Raw genomic sequence first — 24,250 nt, 5'->3', positions numbered from 1 at the left:
GGGTCATGGAGTGCAACATTAGCAAAAGTGAAATGCCATGTTGGAGGAGAGAAGGGCATTCCTCCAGGAGGGTACTCAAAACAAGCACTCGTATTGCCAATCTGCGCGGCGGCGCTCTCGAGATCCACTTCTGTTTTTGTGTTAATTGAATGAATATCGTGCGGCATCCATGCTTGCTCGGTCAGGATTCCGAGTAATCTTGATCAGAAAATCAAATTACTGCGCCATTGTTGCTGTAAATTGCCTCTTTTTCCTTCTGTGACTGTTATCAGTGTCTGCAATATATTTCTCTACATCTGTCGAAATTAAAATTATTGTGGAACTAATTCAGCCACAAGAGTCAAATTGCATTGCAATAATACCCTTTGGATGAGGGCTAATTGAAGTTGTAATTTTGTCTAGAAATGCGCCTTGTTGTGAGCTGCGGGCCGAGCAGAGCGGCCGCAGTTTATCAACTTATAAAAGGGTTTTGTTACATTTGTGCAGCGACGCTCCAAGTTTCTGCTGCCATTGTGAATTAGAAGCGTGCTAACTGAGAGTACTTTATGAAAAATGTCTGTACGGTTTGAGGAGGGAACTACTGAAATGAACGTTGAGTAAGTGCGCTGTGTGTCGTTGTCCAGGTACTCCATCGACAGAAACACGGACTTGGAGCGCTTCTTTAACGTGGACGCGCTGAGCGGGGTCATCAGTTCAGCCAAGCCTCTGGACCGAGAGGCCAACTTGATCCACAACCTCACCGTCTTCGCCATCGAGACGCGTGAGTTTGACCCCCGACCCCGCAGCACGCCTCCCCGAAAGACGCCGGCGTGGTGTGTCACCTGCAGACGTGCAAGGAATAAGCTGCGCATAACGCACCCTCAGTAATAAACGCTGGTCATTTTAAAGCCCTAGGAGCATTTTAGCAGCTTACTACATTCATTTGTGAACTTTTCTTTTAAGTGGTGCAAAGCATAGTAACGAATGCAAAGCCTATTTATTTGTCCTACTTATTAAAAGCCCTACAAACTTTTACTTTTAAAATAATATGACGTAAGTTCTAGTAGCATAAAATGACTTTCTGATCATACATCTTAACCTATATATAAAAGCACTAACAAGAGTAATGCTGTTTGTTCATTTACGTGTCCTCTGCAACTTGGGTTCAGTTCTGTGCATCATGCATGTAGCCGTCAAGTTCATCGGTTCAAAAGGAGATGAAAATGTCAGCAACTTCTGGATGTCACGTTAGCTTGACTAGCCAGCTGCCAGAGCAAATCTTCCATTTCGTCCTCCAGGATCACTGTTTGCCGGCTGGAAACGGGAGGCAAGCAGTGTAAGCGCTTCCCAAACCGGCTGAGACGTTGGAGTCGTGAACCCGACGCCTGCGTTGGATGGCGGGATACTTGTTGGCTGGCGAGGTCTCACATGCCGCTGTGTGCAACCTGTTGTCCCGCTCATGGTGTCACATGGACGTCCGTGCAGAGGGCGATTCGGTTGTCGGGGGGGGTTGTCGCGGGGCTGTCGGGGAATGTTAATTCACGCGCAGGACAGTCAACCTCCGCGTGTCCGCGAGCCGGCGGGGACGAGATGCTGACTCAGGGCGGACGATCTCACCCGCGGGTGAACTATGCTAATGCGACGTGAAGAAGTGCCGGCTGCCTTTTTGATTATCTCTCAATGGCTGGAAGGACACGAGTGCCTTCTTTCTTTCTTCTTCTTTTTTTTTTTTTACCAGTCTTTGCATCACTCCACTTGGATCACGCACACACACACACACACACATTGGACACAAACACGACCCGGCGAGCTCGGTCCACAGCTGCGTCCCAGAAGGAAACACGAGGCCGTCGGCCTTCCCGCCTCGTCCGCATTCACTTAAACACTGTTTGAAAGGCGGAGTGTTCATTTCTCTCCGAAAGCGTTTCTCCTCGTCCTTTGCTTCAAAAGGTTTTTGTTTGTTATTTACATCTAATATCACAGGGACGCGCCGCTCGGTCGGCTCCCCCGAGCCAGGTTGCCGGATATAGCAACAAAGAGACGGCGGCGTGTAATAATAGCCACGTGAAATGTCACGGCGGCCCTCATCGCGCATGAGGTACTGGCTTCTGACTCACGGTGACATCGGGAGCCGTTTCCAGCCTGAAAACATCCCTCAGTTTACGGACCGGCTCCGTAATCCACCGCCACGTGCGCCCGATCACAGTGTTTACAGTAAATGGCTTTTCTGCGGCTGAAAGGAGTGCGAGGAGCTGGCTGGTCGGGGGAGGGGAGGGAGGAGGGGAGAGGGGGGGGGGGGGGGTGTTGTGCATCCGGAGCTGCAGTCACTCACATTTCATGCGCTGTGGTCGGACCGCCGCGGTGACAGGAAGCCCGTGGCCCCCCCGAGGCGCCGCGCGTCCCCTTTCATGGCCGCCAAATCACCAATGTCAGCGCGCCATCCTCCCACCCCCCCCCCCCCCCCCCCCCCCCGGGGGCCGGCACGGCGGCGACGCCGGGCTCAATCATCGTCTCGCACTCAGATGCAGCCATTTAGCCATCAGCGCGGAGGCCGCGGTGCGAGGCGGCATCGTCCGCCGCCGCTCGGCACCGGGCGAAATCGCTTTGGCGGATCCGCAGGCTGCGGGTGGCAGTCGCACGAGGTGTGCTGTATATTTATTTATTTGACCCCCCCCCCCCGCCCTCCTCCCTTGAGATTAATTAGAGCACACGAGGAAGATCAATATTCCATGAAACGGTCTTCGGCAGAATCAAAGTGTTTGCCGCAAAGCTCTGACACAAAGGCTTCTTCTTCTCTCCTTTTCTCCCCCTTCAGAGGACCCGACCCAAATTGGAAAAGGCGTCGCCGTCATCACCGTGTTGGACATAAACGACAACGCTCCGGTCTTCGCCATAGACTACGAAACCGTCCTGTGTGAAAACGCCGCGGCGGGACAGGTGAGGCCCGGAAACGCCGTCCGCGGTTTTCGGGAAAGTTTCAGAGAACCGGCTGACTCTCTCAAAGCCATTAAAACTTTGTCCGCTGTGCACACCCCCACTTCCCAGCCCGAGGTCACCCCGGGGAGAAGGCCTCATTAGTATGAGACGCATCCTTAAGATTTAATAGCAGGTGTTGTGGTATCCTTCATTGGAGATGTACCTCTCATTCCATTATGTCAGAGCCCGCTGAATTAACGACGGCGCTCCACTCGCCGCCTGTGGTCCAAATCCACAACAATATCCCGGCGTAATGCGGCGCCTCGCGATGGGAAGGATTGGTGCGCCGCCGTGCTTTGACTTTCGCTTCGGAGGCTCTGCGTAATTAAACGATCACGGCGGAGAGGCGAAGAGTCGCGAAATCACCAAAAGGAAGAAGAAAGAAAAAAAAAAAAGGGACGCGGAGACGTCGGGAGGGTTTGGTGACGCGATCCAGGAGAAGAAGGGAGGAAATGAAGCCGCGGCCATGCGTGGCGCTTTGGCTTCATTGTTGCTAAATGGCTTGTGCGTCTCCGGTGGCGATTCGTCTGCTTTTGGCATTTGGAAAACACAATCAGAGGCGTACGTGTAAAGGAGGCGTGTAGACCTGCATAAGTACGATTGATCAGAGTGATGCATCGTATTGGAAAATAGCTATTAGGCCCCTTTTTAAATATGCTATTTGCATTTATACTTCAGAGCTGTTTGTCACCGTGCTCACAGGAGGGTGAACGAATTGCATTTGGGGTAATGAGGGACCATATTTCGTGTCGGCCTTTTCCTCTGTGTGCGTGATGTGATGCTTGACCACAACGTAGGTGAAGCTACGGGTTTTGACGCTCGGTTTTTATTTTTCTGTTTCTCTTTTTATTTGTTTTGTTCAGACTTAAAAATGAAAACTTAATGAACTTCACTGCATCAAATTCAACCTACCTTGAGGTCTTTTGAGATATGGCAGATCTATATTTAATTAATTGGATTCTAGCCTTCGGGTGCAGAGTATTTGCTGAAATAAACATTGCCTCTACATTAGTCGCCATCATTATTGAAGGATTCCTTTCTACCGCAGAACGTCTGTTTTTTGTTAATGATGCTGCCACTTATCTTGGGATGAGTGTTGTTGCTCAGCAATATCAAATTTAGAGCATCCCTAGCAACCATCCATCACCCGTCAATACACCCTGACTTCCAAATTCAACTGATAATTTGCACATTTCTCCCCACTAGCGTCTGATAAATTATGGCGCAGGTCCTACGCGACGATACTGAAACAAAGTCATTTCCCAACAATCAAACCGGCCCCGAGGACACGGCGACGGCCCCGGTCCGTGACAGCGTCACCAGCAGGAAAAGGTGCCGCGTATCTGTAATTACTCAGCCGGAGCGGACAGATTGCTCCGTCAATGCCAGCTGATGGCTGAGCCGCGAGGTAGCCTGCCGTCCGGCCCCGGCGGGAAGACGCCGCGCCGCGTTCAAATCCCCTCCGCCTCCGCCCTGAAAGTGGTCGTGGAAGCTTTGTAAAGAGAGGCGTGAATTTCATCTCTTGTCTCGTGTTAAAGATTGCCGGCATCTTCCAATCACGTTCGTCGATACATAATAAAATGTAAACTGTGGCTTCCTCATCTTCTTCCCCTTGTTGCCGGACAGAACGAATCAGAACCAGAGCGGTTCTCGTTTGTTATTTTTCTCTCATCCGGAGATTAGATCTATTAAATCCCACTCAAATACAGCCTTGTGTTCAGGCAGCACCCAAGTGCACCAGCGGGTTTTTGCACCTTTCGGTCGTAATGTTGAAGATGGAAATTCCGTGAGGAAATTTACACCCCAAAAACACATTGGGAGCAAAGGGAGGGAGGGGGAGAGGGGTTGACATTTGGAGGCGGAACCCGGTGTGAATGGCAACGAGGTGTCGGCTGTCTGCGAGCAGTCGGGGCGGGTGGGACTCGTGTGACCTGCCCCCACCCCCCCCCCCCCCCCCCTGATTCCTAATTCATTAAAACGCTCCCGTTGTGTAACGTGTGTCCGGCTGAACTGCCTTCGTTTTGCCCCCCCACCCTCCGCGCCGCAGCTCCGGCGGAGGTGAAATGATAACATTTTGCCGGTGGGGGCCGGGGGGGTCGACTGCGTGGCTCCGTGTCACAGATTAACATGGACTGCAGGGACAGAGGAACCTGCCATCTTTCAGGCCTAATTAAAGGCGTCTCGTGGCACCGGCTCCGTCTCCAGAGATGCCGCTCGTTACGGATCACCGGTGCGTCTGTCTTTTCGCCATGATGCTAATTGATATTATGATGGGGTGGAACAGGGCACGGGCAGTGGGGATGGCAGGGGGGGGGGCTTGGGTCATGTTGTACAATCACTTCAGTGTAACCATTACACGCATGAGGGGACTTGGCATTCTGTTGCCCCCAATGTGCTGCACTGCCCCTCCCTCAACTCCTGCAGCATCCCGGAGGAGAGACGGCATCCTCCCGAGGTCCATGGATGAAGTAATGAGGGAGGGAGGGGGGTAATTGAGGGTAAGATGTGGGGCACTTTAGTAGGACTGCTGTGGCCCGTCGCCGCATTGGATCTTGTGTTTGCGTTATAAAAACTCTTTGGTGACTTTGTGTCATGTACTGTGAAAATACTTTGACAACTTTTGGGCCTGAACCTTTTTCAGTGCCCCCCCGAACACTTCCCCCTAATCCAAACTCGACTTAACACCTCTAAAGTACTCGGCTGTCAACACACACAAACACCAGCGATGCCTTCGCACCTCCAGTCTTCATTCAAATTATCAGTTTACGGTGAGTGTTGAGAAGAGAGAGGAGGCGGATCAGCGCCCGAACGTGGCGCCCTTTAACCTCGGCAGCATCAGGCGACAGTCGAACCCGCTCGCAAGAAGGAGATTGAAGAAGCGATTGGAAGATGACGCACGCGCTGACTTCACGGGGTGTTTGGGTCGTCGATGTCATGGGAAGGGTGTGAAAAATGCCCGCCCCCCCTCCTCCCCCCTCCTCCCCCATCACCCTCTCTCTCTCTCCTGCGGCTGCCGCCTATTTGATGCAATGCTCACTTACACTCGTAACTTCATGTTTCCTTAAGTCCTTGGTGACGAAGGTTGCGTGATGATGACAGGCGGCGCGGACGCACGTCGCACATCCTGCAGCGGCGCAGGAGTCCTCCTTGTTGTTTAAACGCAGCGCCGCGTTTCCGCTGTCGGTGTCACAGAGGGGAACGTTTTTATTCCAGCTCGTTATCCCGCAGCTTTCTTCTGTGTCTGGCCCGAGCTGCGTTAGCCTGACATCTCTTCCCCTCATTACGGAGGCCACATCTCCAGCTGTCTCTCCGGCGAGGCACGTGCCGCCGCTTACGGACGCCTCGTGTCAAAGCCGTGATGAGTTGCGGTCGTGGTAGTTCACTGAAATGCTTCGGGTGTTTTGGATAATCAAATTACGACCGTGTGAACGGCCGCGTCTCAGTCGGTGGGATTTGACCCGCGGACGTTGCGAGTGAGGTGAGCGGGTTCGGCTCCGTCGTCCAGGTGCTGCACAGTCGGGAGGATCGTGCGTCCAAATTACCAGACTGAAGTGTTCAGACCCGGTCGATGGCGTCGGATTAAAGACAGAAGTGTTTTTGTTGAAGCTCATTTGTTTGTAACAGAAGAAGAATTCACAGAATGTCTTTAAGCTTTGGCTGACTCCATTATCTTAATTTCAAAATGTCTAACTTTTAGTGTTCAACGTTCGTGCGTGTCCGACCATAAAATAAACACACAAAACGGAACATCTGTGCGAGCATTCATCACCGTGTCACAGGACCACGGGGGGGATCTTAACTTTTCTAACTTTTATTAGATCCTCTGTAATCAACCTACTGCTGTCAAATTCGATTCTCCAGTTGGCGAGCCGAGCCTTCTGTCATCACGACATGGCGGCACCGAGCGGGGACGTCTCGCTCTCTTGCTAGATGGACTCACGACGTGCGATGCGGACTCGCAGGTTGACATTAGAGCCGGGTCAATAATTCAGCCAGCCGCTCGGTTAGCTCGTTGCATCTACATCAGTATCAGCGTACACGTCGGCCGATATGAAAACGAAAAAACACACAGAACAGAAATGCCAAACTAGAATTGAGGTCAAACGAGGTCAGAAGTACAGTTACGAAGTTGCACCGCGGAGCCCTGAGGTTTATTTCCAGTGAGAAATGTCCTTCTCGGCATGTATCTTTAAAGGATAAAGAAAGGAGAATCCGTTAACTATCCATTTCTACGTCATTATAAGAGCCGGTTAAAGATCCAAGGAGCTTCGTTTTCAGACGTCACAAGTGACAAATGTTTGTGACTTCCTGTTTCGGGACACTGTTTATACCCAGAAAACAGTCCGCATGCCTTCAACACACAGCAGCGGCCCCTGATGGAAGCAGAGAATCTAAGGGCCGTGACAAAGCTTTCACTACCGATCAGTGTGTGTGTGTGTGTGTGTTGTTTGCCCATTCTCCTCCTCTTCCTCCTCCAAAGCGGCAAACAGAGACACCTTTGTCCTTTTTATATCCTCTCCGATCGGATGTGCGGCCGATTTGTGAACCTCAAAAACAAAAAAGAGAGCGAAGCGCTGTAACCCGGTGATTCATGGGCCTCCTCGGTCTCGCCTTGCGACAGGCACCAGTCTGCCGCTGCCGTTAATGTCTCCCCGTCACAATTTATGTCTACATCCATGCCCCTCTCCTGCCGTCTGCTGCTCAAACCATTAGAGAACCCCCCCCCCTCCCCCCCCACCGCGCCCCCCTTAGAAGGTTCTCGCATCAGAGCGCCTCTAATGAACGGCATTATTCGTTACGCAGTGTTTGATCTAAGGGTGATTTACAGTCCGTTCCCTCAGCAGGAGGAAACAGAAAGCGCGGATAAAGCTCCCAACTCGTCTGCCACGTTCAAAGGACATCAAAGGGGCGGCGCCGTGCGCAAGGATCCCGCCACAAAGCGGAGGGTCTCCATCAGACGTGAGATTTCCGCGAGCGAGAGAGCGGCGTTGGGAGTTATTGTGATCCCGGGATCAATGGCAGCTTCCCTGATATGCAGCGGGGGGCACACACACACACACACAGGTGCTCAGTGATGTTGCTGACACAAACATCCATTCCGTCTGCATGTACAGATATGCCGGATGTTCCTCGGCTGCAGCAGATAACCTCTCTGTGTCGCCCCCCCCCCCTCTCTCTCGTGCAGCGATGGCAAACAGAAACCAGGAGGCACTTTGTCATTACTTTTGGCTCATGAAAGAGCAACTATTTTAATTTTGTTAAGAAACGGGAGTAAAATATTCATGCATTTTCACCCCGCCTGCCAGTTTTAATAATTGGCAGGACGTCGTTTGCCACCTACACCAACGCCTAATACCTGACAGCTTGTAACCAGCAGCATTTAATCACAGCTGACAGCTGATAATCCACGTCTCAGCACTGATGGAGCGTTTGCTTTCTTTTTTTTTCTTTTTCCCCGCGTCCTCGCCCCTTGTTATTTATTCATTTTTTTCCTAATTACGTTTTTTTGTCTTGATGTTTCGAGGCAGCCTGCGAGATGTGATAATTCAGTGCGAATTGCTTCTCAGAGTCTCTTGGATCCCGTCCAGCGGTGTGAGTTGTTACCGCGTTGACTCCCTCCATTGCCTACAAAGGACTTCGGGAGGCTTGATCTAAATTTATAAGGACGCTGCCGCAGTAACTCGCCGTTTGATGGTGGCTATCGTCCACATGGCACGTCTGTGTGTGATACGCGGCCGCTGCACAGCATGAACCAGTCGGATTCCCCTTATTTCTTTCCTTCCCACTGCAGCTAAGTGCTGCCGCGTGGAATCATTTAAAGGGAGCGCACAAAACGTGTTATCCGATTGTCGGGTAGCGCGTTTGTATTCATGAAAAAAAAGTGATTGCAGCACACGCTAGTGGGCGTAAATAAATTGGATCATTTGGTGGTTTTATTCCCTGCATTATTCATACGTGTCAACGCTGCTGTACAGTAGAAGGGAGGAGGACTCCGTGCGGTCCGGAGTTCAGAGGCAGAATAAAGTGTTCCAAAACAAATAGCGGCCGCTTGTTTACCTCGAAGATACCAACGCTCGTCTCGCGTCGCCCCGAGCAACAGCGGTTGTTGTCGCGAGTGATTTTCATACGTTGTAATGACGAAGTGGGGACGTCCGAGTGCGCAGCAGGCACATTTGTCTCGGAGCACCAACCAGGCCGGTGTTTGTGGCTTTAGACGGTAGAAGGAGACTCTCTGAGGAAAAGGTCCATTAAAGGTAAACAATTATTTTCAAATCCAGAACATTTCCGTGTGATAAATAAGCTCCTTACCGCCGTTCCACTCTTGTTGCTGAATGTTGTGTGTGTCCAATTGGAAGTGTGTAGAAAAAGCCAGCGATGGCTCACAGAAAGAAAGGTGTATGTTGCTCGTCTCCCAAGAAAGGGCAGAAAATGTCGATAAAGTGGAGAAAAGCGAATGTTGCTATTGTCTACTTTCATTGTGACATCACGTCACACAGGTTTGTTGGAGATGCGAGTTTGCCACGAAAAGGCGTCTCAGCAGACAGTTGAAGAGAAAAAGAAAGAATTCTCGCTATTGCCTGAAGGAACTATGTAATGCAACAAAAAAGAAAAAAAATCCATAATCCTTTTCCATTATTTCACTAAATGGATGTTTCGGTCTGAGGTGTGCGGACAAAGAGAATTGTTGCCTGGACAATAATTTTCTTCAGAAGAAATCACCTCCCAAAAGAAAACACTTCTCTAACACACATCTGTTACTACACATCTACACATCTACACATCTTCTGTGTGTACTACACATTCTACTACACATCTTACTACACATTCTACACATCTCTAAGAGGTTGCCAAGCTGCTGCCAAATAAGCACTTACTGCCCTTCAACGGATAAATGACACAAAAGCACAGCCCAACATTATAAAACAAACCCTTTCCATCAATCACCATCAGCGTGATTTTCCCCCGTTCACTCAACGCAGATTTACGCTTCGGCGTGAACACATTTACACATCCAACGCTTTCCTTCTTACTGGTTTAAACAATGTGGAGAGAGGACTGATCTCCAGTGTCTTGTCTCTTACCTGTGGTCCTCAGGTGATCCAGACCATCAGCGCGGTGGACAAGGACGAACCTCCGAGCGGCCACCGCTTCTACTTCGCCCTCGCCGCGCCCGCCGCCGGCAACCTCAACTTCACCCTGCGAGACAACAAAGGTGCGACGACCCAAACATTTTGGGGGTTTGCCTGTGATTGGAATGTAGACGTGTTCCTCTCTCATCTGACTATTCACACAGAAGCCTCCAGAAAGCACTGAGTTTGATATTAACGGAGGTCAACATTAAACATCTACTATTGTCTGTTTATCTGGAGCTTCAGTATGAAGCTGGGAATGAATGAAAACGCGATACAAAGATTCAAAGATTTTTATTGTCAATTACACACGCCCTGTGTATTGAAATTCGTTTGCTTGCCTTTTCTGGAAAGCCGACCAATTTTAAAATTAAAATAAAAAAATTAAAAATTAAAATTAAAAAAATAAATAAATAAATAAAAAATAAATAAAAAAATGAAATAAAGATAAAAATGAAAAATAAAGATAAAAATACATTTTTTACATAAATACATATTTACATAAATGACAATAGTGCTTCCTCTTTGTAACCAATCGTACGACCCGGTCAAAGACCCGCGCGGTACTTTCAGCAGCCGGATTCAAAGACTCCCTTGAGAACATTGCCGGTCGGTCAGGTTCGGTTCGGCTCTTTTTGCTGCTTTACGCCTTCCAGTCCAGCCTGGCAGCAGTGGAATTGACGCTTTGTCCGTTGGTCTCTCTGTATCCGCCCTGAATCCGGCCTCCTTCTCCCACTGCACTCTCACTCAGGAGGAGGAGAGCGAGCGGCGCCCCGCGGCGTGCCTCGCCGCGCCAAATGAAACCCATAATTCTGCCGTGACAATTCCCTCTCCGCTCCTTTTCCTGTAATTGCTCATCAAAACGGAATGCAAACCCTCCCCCTTAAAACTTTCCGCCGCAACCCAGAGCGGATCAGAGGGTCGGAGGACGGCGGGGGTCTCCGTGTTTTAGATCACAGAACAACTGTGACCTCAACGCGCAGCCTGGGAACCGCCTCTGTACCGCGACGGCTCGCTCGCCACCTACACGCCAGCCGGGGGGGGAATGCAGCCAATGAGCTTCTCGTATCAGATCACAGTTTTAAAAACACGGCCAAGTATTTCATGCAGTAGTGAATGCTGAACTACTTGTAACAGTATTTCTACATGTGCGTACCTAACACACAATGTTATATTAGATAATAAATAGAGTGTTTTGCCTTTACCATCAGAATACGTTTATCTGACACTAATTGTTAAATTTTCCAGCCAAACCCGCTTTGTGTTTCACTTTCAAAGGCAAAACATTCTCTCTGATGTGGCGCCGACGAGGAAGCTCATCTCTATATTCATTTGGACTCTATTCTTAGACTCACGGAGCAATCTGAGTATCGACGAATGTGAGCACACAAAGGATTTTTTTCCTTCAAGGGAAAATCTACATTTCAAGTGTGACCGCTCAATTTAAAGTGCATTTCAATCCACTGAAGTCACAAAATGGCTTCATTTAGCTCTTTTTTTTCGATGCGCCGTAATGCACATTGTTCTGCCTCCTTCTCTCCCGTATGAGATTCCACGTAACATTTCCACGCTGTTATTAGCCAACAGGTGGTCAGACGCAGGGAGAGACGCGTAATGAAGTGTGTTAATGACACCATCTGTCGGCGTGAGCGCTGCGAAATCACTCCAGACGGCGGCGAAGCGCGGCGATCGTCGCCGCCAGGACGTCGCGCCTCCCGCCGGTCACATGCGCGCGGGTTTCCGCGGGGTCACCTGGCGACCGATGAACTTCGACGGAGCAGCTAATTAAACACGGGCGCTCGGGCTGCTTCTCCTAAACAGCGTGTGTTCCTTCCTTCCTTCCTCTGTGCAGACAACACGGCGTCCGTGCTGACCAAGCGGGGCGGCTTCAGGAGGCGGGAGCAGGCCACCTACCGGCTGCCCGTGCTGATCGTGGACAGCGGGAGTCCCGCCCTCAGCAGCACCAACACGCTGTCGGTGCGCGTGTGCGACTGCGACTCGGACGGCGCGGCGCTGTCCTGCGGCGCCGTGGCCTACACGGCCACCGGCCTGAGCACCGGCGCCCTGGTGGCCATTTTAGGGTGCATCATCACGCTGCTGGGTAAGGTCCATATGGGGTCAGAGGTAACGGCTTTGTTCCTTGTGTTCGTTAACAAGTGGATCATTGGATGCTGAATGCAACGGCGACGAGCGAAACCAGATCGCTGGATGCCAGAAAGCACTAAATAAACACTGTCGTGCAAATAGATATATTATGAGCAGCAGCACGCATGGCACAAAGTCTCTGCATGAGGGTTATAGATAGTAAGCAAATGGGATTTCCAGGGGCAGCGTCACGTTGGGGACTGTGCAGAACTGATCGGGGAGAAACGGCTGAATCTTTCCTTTATTATTCTGATGAGAAACATAGCAAAACTTTGGATTTCTAGATATTCCAGCCATTCGCTTACTGCAAATATTCCAAATTATCTCAAACTATGGATGAAATCAATGAAATGGGCCCATGTGTCTAAGGTCACGTGACAATGGATGCTGGATGCCAGCCCTCCCCTGCAGAAAGGCTCTCAGCCCTCTCGTCCCACTCGCTGCACAGCTTGCACAGACTCTTTGCAAAACCAGAAGAGTGTGCAGGTCACCGGCGGCTCACGTCGGCTTTAACGTAGCCAACGTGTCCAGTCGTCTGCCTGAACGCGACCTCCGCGGGTTCAGATTTAAGTTCCGATTCGGTAAGTGGCGGTAATGTTGAACGTGTGCTGCTAACTATAGAAAAGGCCGCTTACCTCGGTGTTTACAACCCATTCACACTAATCGCTGCCATTATTCATTCTGCGGCCGCTGGAAGAAGAAGTGTGTGTGTGTGAGAAGCTTCGCTAAAACACAGTTGCTTTTGGAGGTCCTGCACATGTCAAACCTGCAGGGAGATATCCTCCCCTCGCGTTTCCTCTCTGGTAAGTACGAGTGACCCGGGTCGGCCGGCTCTGAATAGCTGCCTGCGTTTTTACAAAGAAAACACCACTGAAATCGCGCCAATTAGAGTCGGTGAAGCGGGTTTTTCTGGAGTATTTTTATTGTAATGTTTAACTGGAGCAGATGAGAGAATGTTTGCTGTGTGTCGGATGGACTGTGTGCTCCTCCAAGGATTTGACCTTCATCACTTTTAGGATATTTATCTGGGTTTTAAGAGTTAAAATGAGATTTGTTTGCGGTGTTGTTCATCTAAATGTCATTTTATAAGACTGCATTCACTTGATTGGTCAGTTCATCGTAAGGATCTTGTAAAGTTCTTAAGGTTTCTTTATTGAAACCTTTCATTTCCAGTTAATAGTATATCTCATTTATGTTTCTCATTTCATTGTGAGAAAGTGGAGCCTGAAGAGAGTCGATGATGAGATTTCAGATGATTCTTGTGGTTCTTTCCTCCTGATACATTCCGGCGTTTCTCATAAACTCGATGATTCCGTGGAGGTCACAGAGAGAAGCGGTGATGGGAATAGTGCATTCTGAGGCTGGGCTCCAACCTGCTCCTGGTAGAGAATCGACACGTCGGTGAACCAGAAGCTCAGAGACGCCGTCCCTGTCGTCGCTCATCAAACGGGAAAAGGCGGCAGTCGTAGTTTGACGCCGTTGAAACGAGCTTTTCGCTCCAGTTTGGATTCCTGTCATCGCAACACAGGACCCTCCTATGCATGAGTGAAGACCCTCAGAAGAGCAACGGGGGGGGAAATGTGTGGCCGAGCAAACTCTTGAGTATCAAGTGTAAAGTAACATAAAATGGAAATTCTCGATGTATCCGAGTACCCCGTCTTCAGTCTGCTCCCTTTCCTTCCTTTCTAATAACGGGGCTGCAGAGCTGCGAGTCGAGTGCCACTTTTCCTCTCGTCCGTTGGGTCGGAGAGATTCAATCGGGTCCTGCGTGGCGTTCAGTCGGCTCGCGCTCTGCGTGCTCCTAAGCTAAGTGGCCATTAATCATAAGTTGATATATTTTTAAATGTAATTACAGAGTTCGTCCTCTACTCTTTGCGGTAATGCGTCTGCAAATGTCTGGGTACAAAACTCCTTTTTTTGTTTGTTGTGGCTGCAAATGTCATCTCAACCCTTTTTTTAATGATACAATCACGGTACCCAAAGTACCGAGGCAATCATTATCTTGTTAAGATCCAGCGGCATTCCCCCCCCCCAGTGCATGTCAGGTACGGCCCAATCCTCCAGAGGACCAATTAGGACATTACGTAGCACTCTAAACCTCCAGACAGTATTTTCTGTCTGAGTTTTGCTCATCAGACTTATTCTATGAATCTTTATTTCTATACAACCGCCTCTGATTCCACTCTCCGTGTCGCGCGTTTGCCTCTTTGTCCGTTTCTGTTCACGAGTTCACATTCAGACGGCAAGACTGCTTTTGTTTTTCCACATGAGAACTTTGAGCTTCATTGTGGACGTTGTAACCTTCACACATTTGTTTGTTCAAACGGTGCAATTATTCGCTGTCACACTGGCTGAGACAATACAGCAAATCAATTAAGAGCAGATTTGTCTTCATAATGACAGCCTGGCAGAGGCTAAACAGACCAACAACAAACAAAAAAAATGCCAACAGCTCGCAGAAGGATACGAAAGAAAAAAAGACGCTAAAGATACACGGAACATCATCCGGACAGATAGTGTGACGGATAACATCTGAGCCAACAAAGAAACAATAAAAGCCGTTTGAATCATGCAGCAAACATACAGATAAAGGAGCCGATAACGTGGAGGATTCGTGTTTGCACGCTGGGATTGTTTCTTTGCCAGTCAACAGCGTCCGGTGCAGAATGCATTTTGTTGCAATGTAATTTATGCAGACTGCTGATATACGAGACCTTCGTCTAGACACCGTTATTTCCTGCCGGCTCTCTTCTGCTCCTTCTCATAGCTTTTGTGGTTTCACATTTTAAGTCAGTAACTAAAGCTAAACGTCACCGTTTTAGTTAAAGAAAAGCTATTTTAGAATTTATTTTCAACATTTTCTCGGAGTAAACACATACTTAATTAATTGAGAAAATCGTCTTCAATCATTTTCTTGTGGCTCTGAATTCAACATAATAATATTGGTTTCTTAGCTGATGCTGTCTCTCGGGTCAGCGTGTGTGACCCTGTATCAAACCATAACACTAATTGAATGAAAATAATCACGTTTTCTCAAAGTTGTTTTACATGTACACCAAGTTTTCGACAGCAGCTTAACTAATTACCCATCAAATCAAGACAAACACAAACACTGGAATTTCTAAGGACCTCAATTAATCTTTTTCATACATCGCTAACTGAAGAAACAGTTTTTCTGGGCCTTTAATGTTCCTTTTTTTTATTTACAACAAAGAAAGTGATGATACTTCTACGAACATGGTCCTCCCTGCACACCGTTGCTGATTGATACGGAACGAATAAATAATCAGTGCAAATTCACTGGAATCACATGCAGAACACAATACTCTAATGAGAAAGTGCCTTCAGTGATGCATGCTGGGGGGGGGGGAGGCAGCACGGAAAACTCACCTTGTTCGGTATCGATTGTGCCGAGTAGATCATTTAAACAATTCAATTTCAGCAACAAGCCTTTGTGGCTCCGAGCTGATCTGCTTTTGTTTTTTGTAATTTGTTGTACAGCATCAGTAAATGTGTGTGTGTGTGTGTGTGTGTGTGTGTGTGTGTGTTTGCTCACCTGTCTGGGCTGGAAATCATTTGTTACAGCACCCTCGGTACCTGACACAGACCCGCTATTTGTATGCCCGGCCGTCCACCTGCTCGTCCTCCCAGGACGTGATTGGATGGCCCCTTTCCAGCCCGTGAAGCATCACGGCCGCCTTCGAGGCATCAAACCCTTAAAGAGCTTTGCTGGAAAGCACTGAGAATATTCTACTTCAATGTGCCACTTTGCGATTCACTTTACAGCAGCCCCACTGAATCCAATAGAATTTAGAACCACTCCGGTGTGTGAAATTAAAGGAAACAATCTTCCGCAGGAGAGCTCGCCGTCCTGTCTTAAAGAGTGTCGTGGGTTTTTAGTGGAGCCGGACCGGGAGGAACCATTTCACGTATTTTACCACAAGAAACTGCCCACAGAGGGCCACTCATTCGTCTCCCGCTGCCCTTCCATGTGACACATCCCCCGGCCGCCTCCCGTCTCTTCCATTTGCTCCCTTATTAGAGGATGTGAAGTGGTGTTTGAATTTCGGGCTCGTGGGCTCCTTTCTGGCCCGGCTGCAGCGGCTCGACGTCGGGCCGGAGAAGAGTTATGGGCGCGCGGAGCGATCCTTCACTGGCATCAGCTCGACAGTGACGGATGGAGCATCATTAGACATTTGCCAGTTTGCTTGGGCGTAGAGTTATTTTCAGCAATAACGTATGGCAGAGGGAACGGAGGGAGGGGGGGGGGGGGGGGGGGGGGGGGGGTAAGATCTCAGGAGGACACAGATTTGGTGGAGTTTTGTCTGCGGGCAAAATGAAGGTGGTGGAAACCACAGAGAGGCACAGTCAATTAAATTACAGGTTTTCTCAGTCGTTTTCTGACCATTTTAGTCTCATGTTCCCCCACATGCTCGTCGTCATGGAGTCTCCTCCATTTTCTCCGCAGTGATGGTCCTGCTGATCGTGACGATGCGCCGGAGGCGGAAGGAGCCCCTGATCCTGGAGGAGGAGAGGGACATCAGAGAGAACATCGTCCGCTACGACGACGAGGGCGGCGGCGAGGAGGACACGGAGGCCTTCGACATGGTGACCCTACGCAACCTCAACGCCATCCGGGACCCCGGCGCGCGGCGGGACGTGACACCGGACACCCCCACCTTCTTCCGCTACACGTCCACCGCTCGCCCGGCCTACAAGTCCCTGCCGGACAACGTGGTGTTTCGGGAGTTCATCTGGGAGCGGCTCAAGGACGCCGACGTGGACTCGTCGGCGCCGCCCTACGACTCGCTGCAGACGTACGCTTTCGAGGGCAGCGGCTCCGTGGCGGAGTCCCTGAGCTCTTTGGAGTCGCTAAGTACGGACTCGGAGCAGAACTACGACTACCTCAGCAACTGGGGGCCGCGCTTCAAAAAGCTGGCTGACTTGTACGGCAACGGCGACGGAGCCGGCGTTTTCTCATAGCCCCTGAATGTCTCGCTTTACATTTCTCTAAAAAAAAGATTTAAAAAAAAAAAAGAAAGAAAAAAATAAAACAGAAAATTAAAAAAAAAAAAAAGGGTAATTTATCGTCGGATGAAATTATTTTGTTCGCCTTGGAGCAGCAGGAAAAAGATTGCGAGACAACGGAGGAGAGCTTAAGGAAAACACTCTTGACTTCAAAGGTTTGTTTACCTCCTGGTGCCACGGCGAGTTCTGACACGGATTTCAAAAGGGGCTCGGCCGAGGAGGAGACGTCGCGTGGAAAAGACATTAAAAGGTTTTCAGATCCCGGGCTGGGGTCCAACCGCTGACTGCAGAATGCATACATGTCGGAGCCCTTTGACGGGGAGGCACCTGTCCTTTCATTCCAGCGATGGGCTCCGGCCCAGCGCTCTCGCTTTGATGCATTCCTCCGCTTTCTTTGTGCTCAAAAAAATGTTGCCCGTGAAATAACGCGTCCCTGGTGGCTAATCAGCAGTCACTCGACTGTTTGTGTGAAATTTGACAGCAGAATTTTGTGGGGTTTTTCTTTTTTTTTTTGTGGTTGGGGGGGGGATCGAGGTAAAGAAAAGGTGTTTTTTCATCATCAACATTTTCCGCATTACTCGGAGACTCGTACCTCGCAACACCGTGTGAGAAGTTCAGCTGAAGTTCACGCGGCGTGAACTAGTAAGTGATGTGAACACACGCAAATATTAAAAAAGAATCGCACTCCTTTGATGAGGCCGGGAAGTATCATTTCTCTTATGGTCCTAACAATGCATTTTGCAGGTGTTGCAATGTAGTGTTTTTTTTTTTCTTTCGCCTTTCTATTGACAAGTCCAATGTATGATTTCTGATGTGACGATTGGGTCGTGTTGCTTTTGTACGAGGGGGGCGGGGGGGAGTTGGGGGGAGGGGGGGGGTTACTGGGAACGTCTGTTGCAAAGACAAAGCTTTGTTGAGGGTCCTTGTTGTGCTTGATGACAAGATTCACACCACCTAGATTCTAGAAAGAAATTGATTTGTTTCTGAAAGGGACATTGAACTCAAAGTTTTTTGCCTCAGTAGTTTGCAGATTGAAGCATATATTGTCGTTCAGAAATGGAACCAATAATGTCCGTGGTTGTTTGTTAAATGAAGGCCAAAGGACGCTGTATGATCATTGGTTTTTCCAGCTTAAATAAATTAATTGGGTGTCAACATGTACAACCGATATGTATTATTTATTTTGAAGAGGCAGAATTGTGCAAATGATGTTTTTATCCGTTTTGCTGAAAATAAACATTCAGTTCCTTAAATACTTTGTTCATTTATATATATTTTTGGTGATGCTTTTGTTCTTAAGGGTACCTGTGAAACCAGCGGCTATCAGTGGAAAAGTAAAAAGCCAAAAGATGCTCCATTAAAGATGTGGTTTGTCAAAATACTGTAAAATGTATTAAAATGTTTTTCTTAAAAGTCATAGTGTAGTAATTAGAAATTGCACAACCAATGAATAAGATCTCAAAAGTCTCATAATTATTTGGGAAAGGTCACAGTACAGTATATGTATATATATATATTACAATTGTCACAAAAGTCACAGTATAGTTTGACTAAAATGGAATTATAAGATATTTAGAAAAGACACGTCTGTAGGAAAATAGTTGTAAAAATGTTATCAGAAAAAGTAAGGTTGCAATATTTAGAAAAAAGTCCTTAATAAGTCATGGTATTGCATGTATAATAAAAAAATACTGTCAGTAGAAAAAATTGTTGTTAAATTGTTATAAAATCACATAGTATAGTAAGACAAAGTCAGGACACAAATAATTAGGTAGTACAGCAAACAAAGTCACAGTATAGTATGTGAAAGAAAGTCATAGAAATAGCGTTGTATTTGAAAAATGAGTCATTAAAATGTCATGGCAGGAAAAGTGTCCTAAAAAGTTATAATTTAGTATTATAATAAAACTTTGACACAATCATTGTGTAAAATGTCTTGAAAGAGGAAAGTATAGTATATGAAATGAATGTCATAAAAAGTCACATTAAAGTAGAGTACGTCATAAATATTGCTAAAGAATTCATACACCACGTCAAAGAAATGTCAGAAAATAGTCACAGTTTCTCAATCAGTATCTGCTACAATTTGGCCTCCAAAAAGGTACTGATTGAAACCACAATCAGTTCTCAAGTCGCACACATTTGAGAGTGCGAAGGGAACTGAGTTGATGACCCACAATAATCCTGATAGAAGTTAAATAGAAGCCTTCTTAACAGCCCTCAGAGGTTCAAAACAAGTGACAGTATAATTCATAGTGATGCAAGCGCTTGCAATGGACTTGTTATGCATCTTTGTTTGGTGAATATGTCGTCTCCTCACAGGTATTGACATAGTTTCCGAAGCTTTGAACCCGGCAAAAACAGAACACCAGGGATTTCTTACGAGTGAGTCGGGAGTAGCCAAGGTCACCGTGGTTACTCGCGGAAGGAAGATGTGTGGTTCCTCGTTACATATTCCCAACTGACTCAAACCACAAGCTTCCTCTCCTACGGATTAAAACGCTGAATTAATGGGCAATAAAATGCTTCATTCCCCACCGCTTACGCTGTGTGGTGTGACCAGTAGACCAGTAGCTTATGGTCACTGATGTTTTCTTATACAAAATAGAGAATAAACAAAGTATACAAGTAAAAGCCTCTAACCCTTAATAAAGCCAAGAGGGGTTCAGCGTGATGCTGTTTTATTGTCCTTTCAGCCTCCCCTAAGATGCTTAAACGCTGAACAATAGCTTAGCATTTAGCATCACGGCCCTCACAGCTGCACATTCTCACATTAAACGTTCCACAGTCTGCTGTACATTCACAAACTACCGTCGCTGATTGTAGTGATGTCACGGCGAGATGCAGCTGGTGGATCCCCGAGAGTTCATGAGGCTTCTTTTATCGCAGCGGATGGACTCGAACGCAGACACCTGATGCAATCTCTCCGCCTGATAGCGCCGGCGACGAGGTGATGATTTTGATTGAGCGGCTGTCAATCAAAATCAGCGGGAAGTGTCTTAAATAGCGGCTGCCTGGGGGTCCTCGCGAGCAATCAGGGCCCCCCCCCCCCCCCCGGTATCAGCGGCTCCATCTGGACATCGGTTGATTACCTACTTTGGCCTCGGCTGCGGAGGCCCCGGGCGGCGACGCCCACTCCACCCGATTCTTATCATAAGCACGCATCATCAACAGATTGCCCCCACTAGGAGGGGCTGGGGGGGGGGGGCACTTTCACACACTCTCTAATTCTGGAGTTTGGGTTTCTGTACAACTCGAGGTCTTGTCTTTCTGCGGGGGGGGCATATTAAAGCATGCGGTCGAATATACATTTCTGCGATCGCCCAGCGTGAAACCCAAAAGTCTGTTTCCACCTTCTCGTTATCACATGGAAATGAAACGAAAACTAAAATAAGTAATGCGCGTTGGTGGCAGAGCAACGGAGCCCCCCCCCCCCCCCCCCCACCCCCTCGGACCCCCGCTGGACGACTCATCACTGGTCCTTTGAAAGAGAGAGAAAGGGAAGATCAGAAGGCTTTGGCCGCCCCATGTTTTATTCTCCGCCCGTCTCAGCGGTGCTCACAGTTGGCCTTCAGCGAGAGGAACGTCAGCCCTGAGGTTTGTGTACTCGATGGTCCCACACAGACGACACCAAACCGGACCTGGGCCATATGAATAATTCTCTTGGGGTGGGAATATAACAGCGACATGTTGCTCCTGAGGCGCGGAGGAGTGAGAGAAGCAGGTCAAAAGGGGCAAGAGGAAGGTAACGGGGTGTAAAAGCTGAGAACTTTGGGATAATGCCTGGAAAATAACTCCAAATGGATAAAAGGAGACATCACCAGAGCGATGAAGCAGCCCGGTGGAGGAAAACGTAGATATCAATTGTGAGATGAATATGAAAAGTGATTGTCAGGATGCACCAATCATTTAGCTCTCAAAAGCCATTTAGTTTGTCTCAGAAAGGTCAGAAACAACGCGATGATTTCGGGAACTGAAGGTTTGTACAATGCAGAAAGAGAAAATGGTTCAGAGAGAAGAAGAACGTTTGTGGCCAAAAGAAAAAAGGTGAAAAAAGAAGCAGAGGCGAAGAACAATGAAGAGGAGGAGCTGAGGGTCGTTGGGTGCAGGATGTGCTGCGTGTGTGTGTGTGTGTGTGTGTGTGTGTGTGTGTGTGTGTGAGTGGACGAGGGCCTCGATTTGTGAAAAAGTTGTCCATAAATAACGGCTGGCTGGACCATTCAATCCACACTGTATTTGATCCTATTTCTACTCACTTTTTTACTTTGACTTGCTAGATGTGAGCTTTGAAAACTCACCCTGGAAGAAAAATCGCATTACATCATCCAATTTTCTTTGCCTTGGAGAGTTGAAAGAAAATCTTTTTGGAGCGATGTCTGGTACAAAATACAACAGGAACGAGTGGACAGTTCGTTCACTGCAACAACAAAAAAAAAAAAAAAACCAATCACAGTTGTGTTTGTATTTTCTTAGAAGGTTGTTTTAATTCTCAGAGTCAAATTTAAACACACTTAATGATGAATTAAAGTAATTTGAAAATGACGCGGTGGAGCCCTCTCCAGTGATGACTGGCAAAAACATGTCAGGGCGACGTCGGCATTAATGAGCCGTAATCGACACCGGCCTAATTAGCGGCACTTTCCACTTTTACGTAGGTTTATCATCATTAGCCAAGCCTGGCTTGATATAGCGCAGAGCGTGTGGGTGGCATAAGTGTTTGTTTATCATGTAGACAAGGAAATAGTTACATGCTACAATAGCCTCTGTGAAGTGGGGGGGGGGGGGGGGGGGGGGTTGCGTCTGCCACTGCAGCTAATTACACCTCAAAAGACTCTGGGAAGAGATGTGGTGTAGGTGTTTTTTTTGTTTGTCGCCCTCAAAAGAATTGTGCATTGAAATCGGGATGATTAATAAATCAACCGTTAATGGGACCATTACAGCTCATCCGCAGAGGTTTAACTGCGTTTCTGTGCATTTAAGTACCGTTATTGTGTTTAAATCGACCAGTCTGACGTCCTTGGGCTGCAACAAAAATGTCTCTGTGCCTCTGCTGATCTCGGGGTGTTTGACTGACACAAACAGTGAAAATATTCATCAATCATGTCTTCCGCGCTCCACAAATTTAAATATTTTTTACATGAAGCAACTAAACACACAGTCGACACCTTGCTTAATAATTCACAGGCTGTTTTCTATTGTCATCTGAAGGTGGAACCACGCCGGCTTTATTCTCCTAATAAAACCAAATGGCACAATGAGTGGACGGAATTATCCCGGTTGTTTTTAATTGAGTTTGAACCGCTCAGTGACGGTCTAATCCCCCCCCCCCCACACCCACACCTCTCTCCCGGGGAGGCCGATAAACTTTGAAGCCGGCGCTGGGAACCTGCTCGCTGCACCTTCTGCATTATTCATGACGAGGGGACTAGAGCATCTTCACATGTCGTTTCCTTTCACCCTCCGTCACAATGGCCGGATGCTGCACGCACCACAGGTGGAGGGGAGGGATGTGGGGGGGGGGGGGGGGGGGGGGGGGGAAGCAATCTCCAGCTAAGCCAAGCCAAACAGATGCATTCACCGGTAAACCCACACCAGGGGCGAGTGTACAAGGGGGGGAGAAGCTCGGCCATCTCACAAATCTGCTGTGGCATAATTCAGTTTAGTTTACACCAGAATACAGCCACGATTCTGGAACCATGTAATCAATGAGGTAATGACAATATTGTAAAACAAAAATGTAATTTTGAAACTGAAATCAATAGAATAACACCAACGCAGCTGTGATTGTATTCAATGTGATGTAACCAAGTGAAATGCATGCATGTAATACTGATATTGACTGAGAGGCTTTCGAAATCCGAGGCACACTGAACTCACCAGGAGACCACGCCCAGGGGCGTGGCCACCAACCTCCACACCTTTGCTGATCTGTATACATACCTGCAGGCACCCATTGTTCTAGGAGTTGGTTGGTGGAGGCCAGAGACGATCAGCTTCCCTGTTTATTAAATACTTTTGATTTTAACTTTTCAATCCAATAATTCTGTCAGTTTCTTAATTTTTCGAACACACAACACTGGCAAACAAAGTATTGGGAAAGTCGACAGGGAACAAGGAAGAGTTTCTCCGGTGTAATTCGGAGCGGTGTGAATCCGCTCCCAGCGGGACGCGGCCCGTCGTCGTCTCCGCCGAGTGTGGAGGCGTGATCGTCGCTTCAGCATCAGTCGCGCGGGGCGCCGCGTCCCCCCGGTTCCCTTTTCTTCGCTCAGATCCCTGACATTTTGTCAGCCACCCCGGAGTCCTCTCAGCCGATCTCCCGCCAGTTATTTATATTTACCGGGTTTGTTTGCGTGACAGAGGCCCCCCGTCCCTCAGAGGTAATTGGGATTGCCGTCATTCGGCCTCCCTAACGTCTGCCACTCAGCATTAACATATCATTAGCTCTTTCTGGGGCCGTTCACTCAGAAGATGGGAGGTCTCCACAGACCCCCCCCCCGCCCCCCCCCCGGCTCCATCAATATGGCAAAAGCAGTTGACACCGTCTCTCCGTGGCTCCCCGGAGACGGAAGCAGAACGAAAGGCATTAAACATTTCAGGTGATCACGCTCGTTTGTAAAAAAGTTTGTATTCGCGGTTACAGTCGATTGAACACAACGAAGAAGATAATTGACACCCCCCCCCCCCCCCCCCCCCTCCTGACCTTCACCTTGGAGTAAATACCCCGCAGACAGATTGCGGAACGTGGTTAAATTACGTGTATGGTTCCCGGGGGCTGACGTCCTGCAATAACAACGGCCTCGAAGTGATTCGTTTTTAAGCGGCGTTGTGAAAAGCGCGTCCTTGTCGAATGGTGGAGATCAACCGCGCTGCCTTGATGGCTAATGACAAAACATCTGGCAGATTGTTCCGATGCTGGGATGGAACCGCTGCAGTCTCAGTAAATACCTTGTTTTGACACCTGTGATGGTGGGAAGTCTGACTTGTTTTCGTTC

The 24,250-nt window shown here is 48.4% G+C and overlaps 1 protein-coding gene across 1 annotated transcript in view; it reads left to right on the top strand.

Moving 5' to 3' along the window:
* LOC120811895 (cadherin-7) overlaps positions 1-17,307 on the top strand; it is a 64,453-nt gene extending 47,146 nt beyond the window's left edge. Inside the window, exons 8-12 of the mRNA XM_040167635.2 lie at positions 624-760; positions 2,795-2,916; positions 10,051-10,168; positions 11,938-12,186; positions 16,699-17,307. Coding sequence (XP_040023569.1) covers positions 624-760; positions 2,795-2,916; positions 10,051-10,168; positions 11,938-12,186; positions 16,699-17,213 — 1,141 coding nt within the window. The 3' untranslated portion in view covers positions 17,214-17,307. The remainder of the gene's footprint in view (positions 1-623; positions 761-2,794; positions 2,917-10,050; positions 10,169-11,937; positions 12,187-16,698) is intronic.
* Positions 17,308-24,250: the final 6,943 nt, after the last annotated feature.

The sequence above is a fragment of the Gasterosteus aculeatus genome, chromosome 21 (genome assembly GCF_964276395.1).
Source record: "Gasterosteus aculeatus chromosome 21, fGasAcu3.hap1.1, whole genome shotgun sequence".
In the NCBI taxonomy this organism is placed as follows: domain Eukaryota; kingdom Metazoa; phylum Chordata; class Actinopteri; order Perciformes; family Gasterosteidae; genus Gasterosteus; species Gasterosteus aculeatus.
Note: the sequence above shows the minus strand (reverse complement) of the source record. Positions and strands in the feature narration are given on the sequence as shown.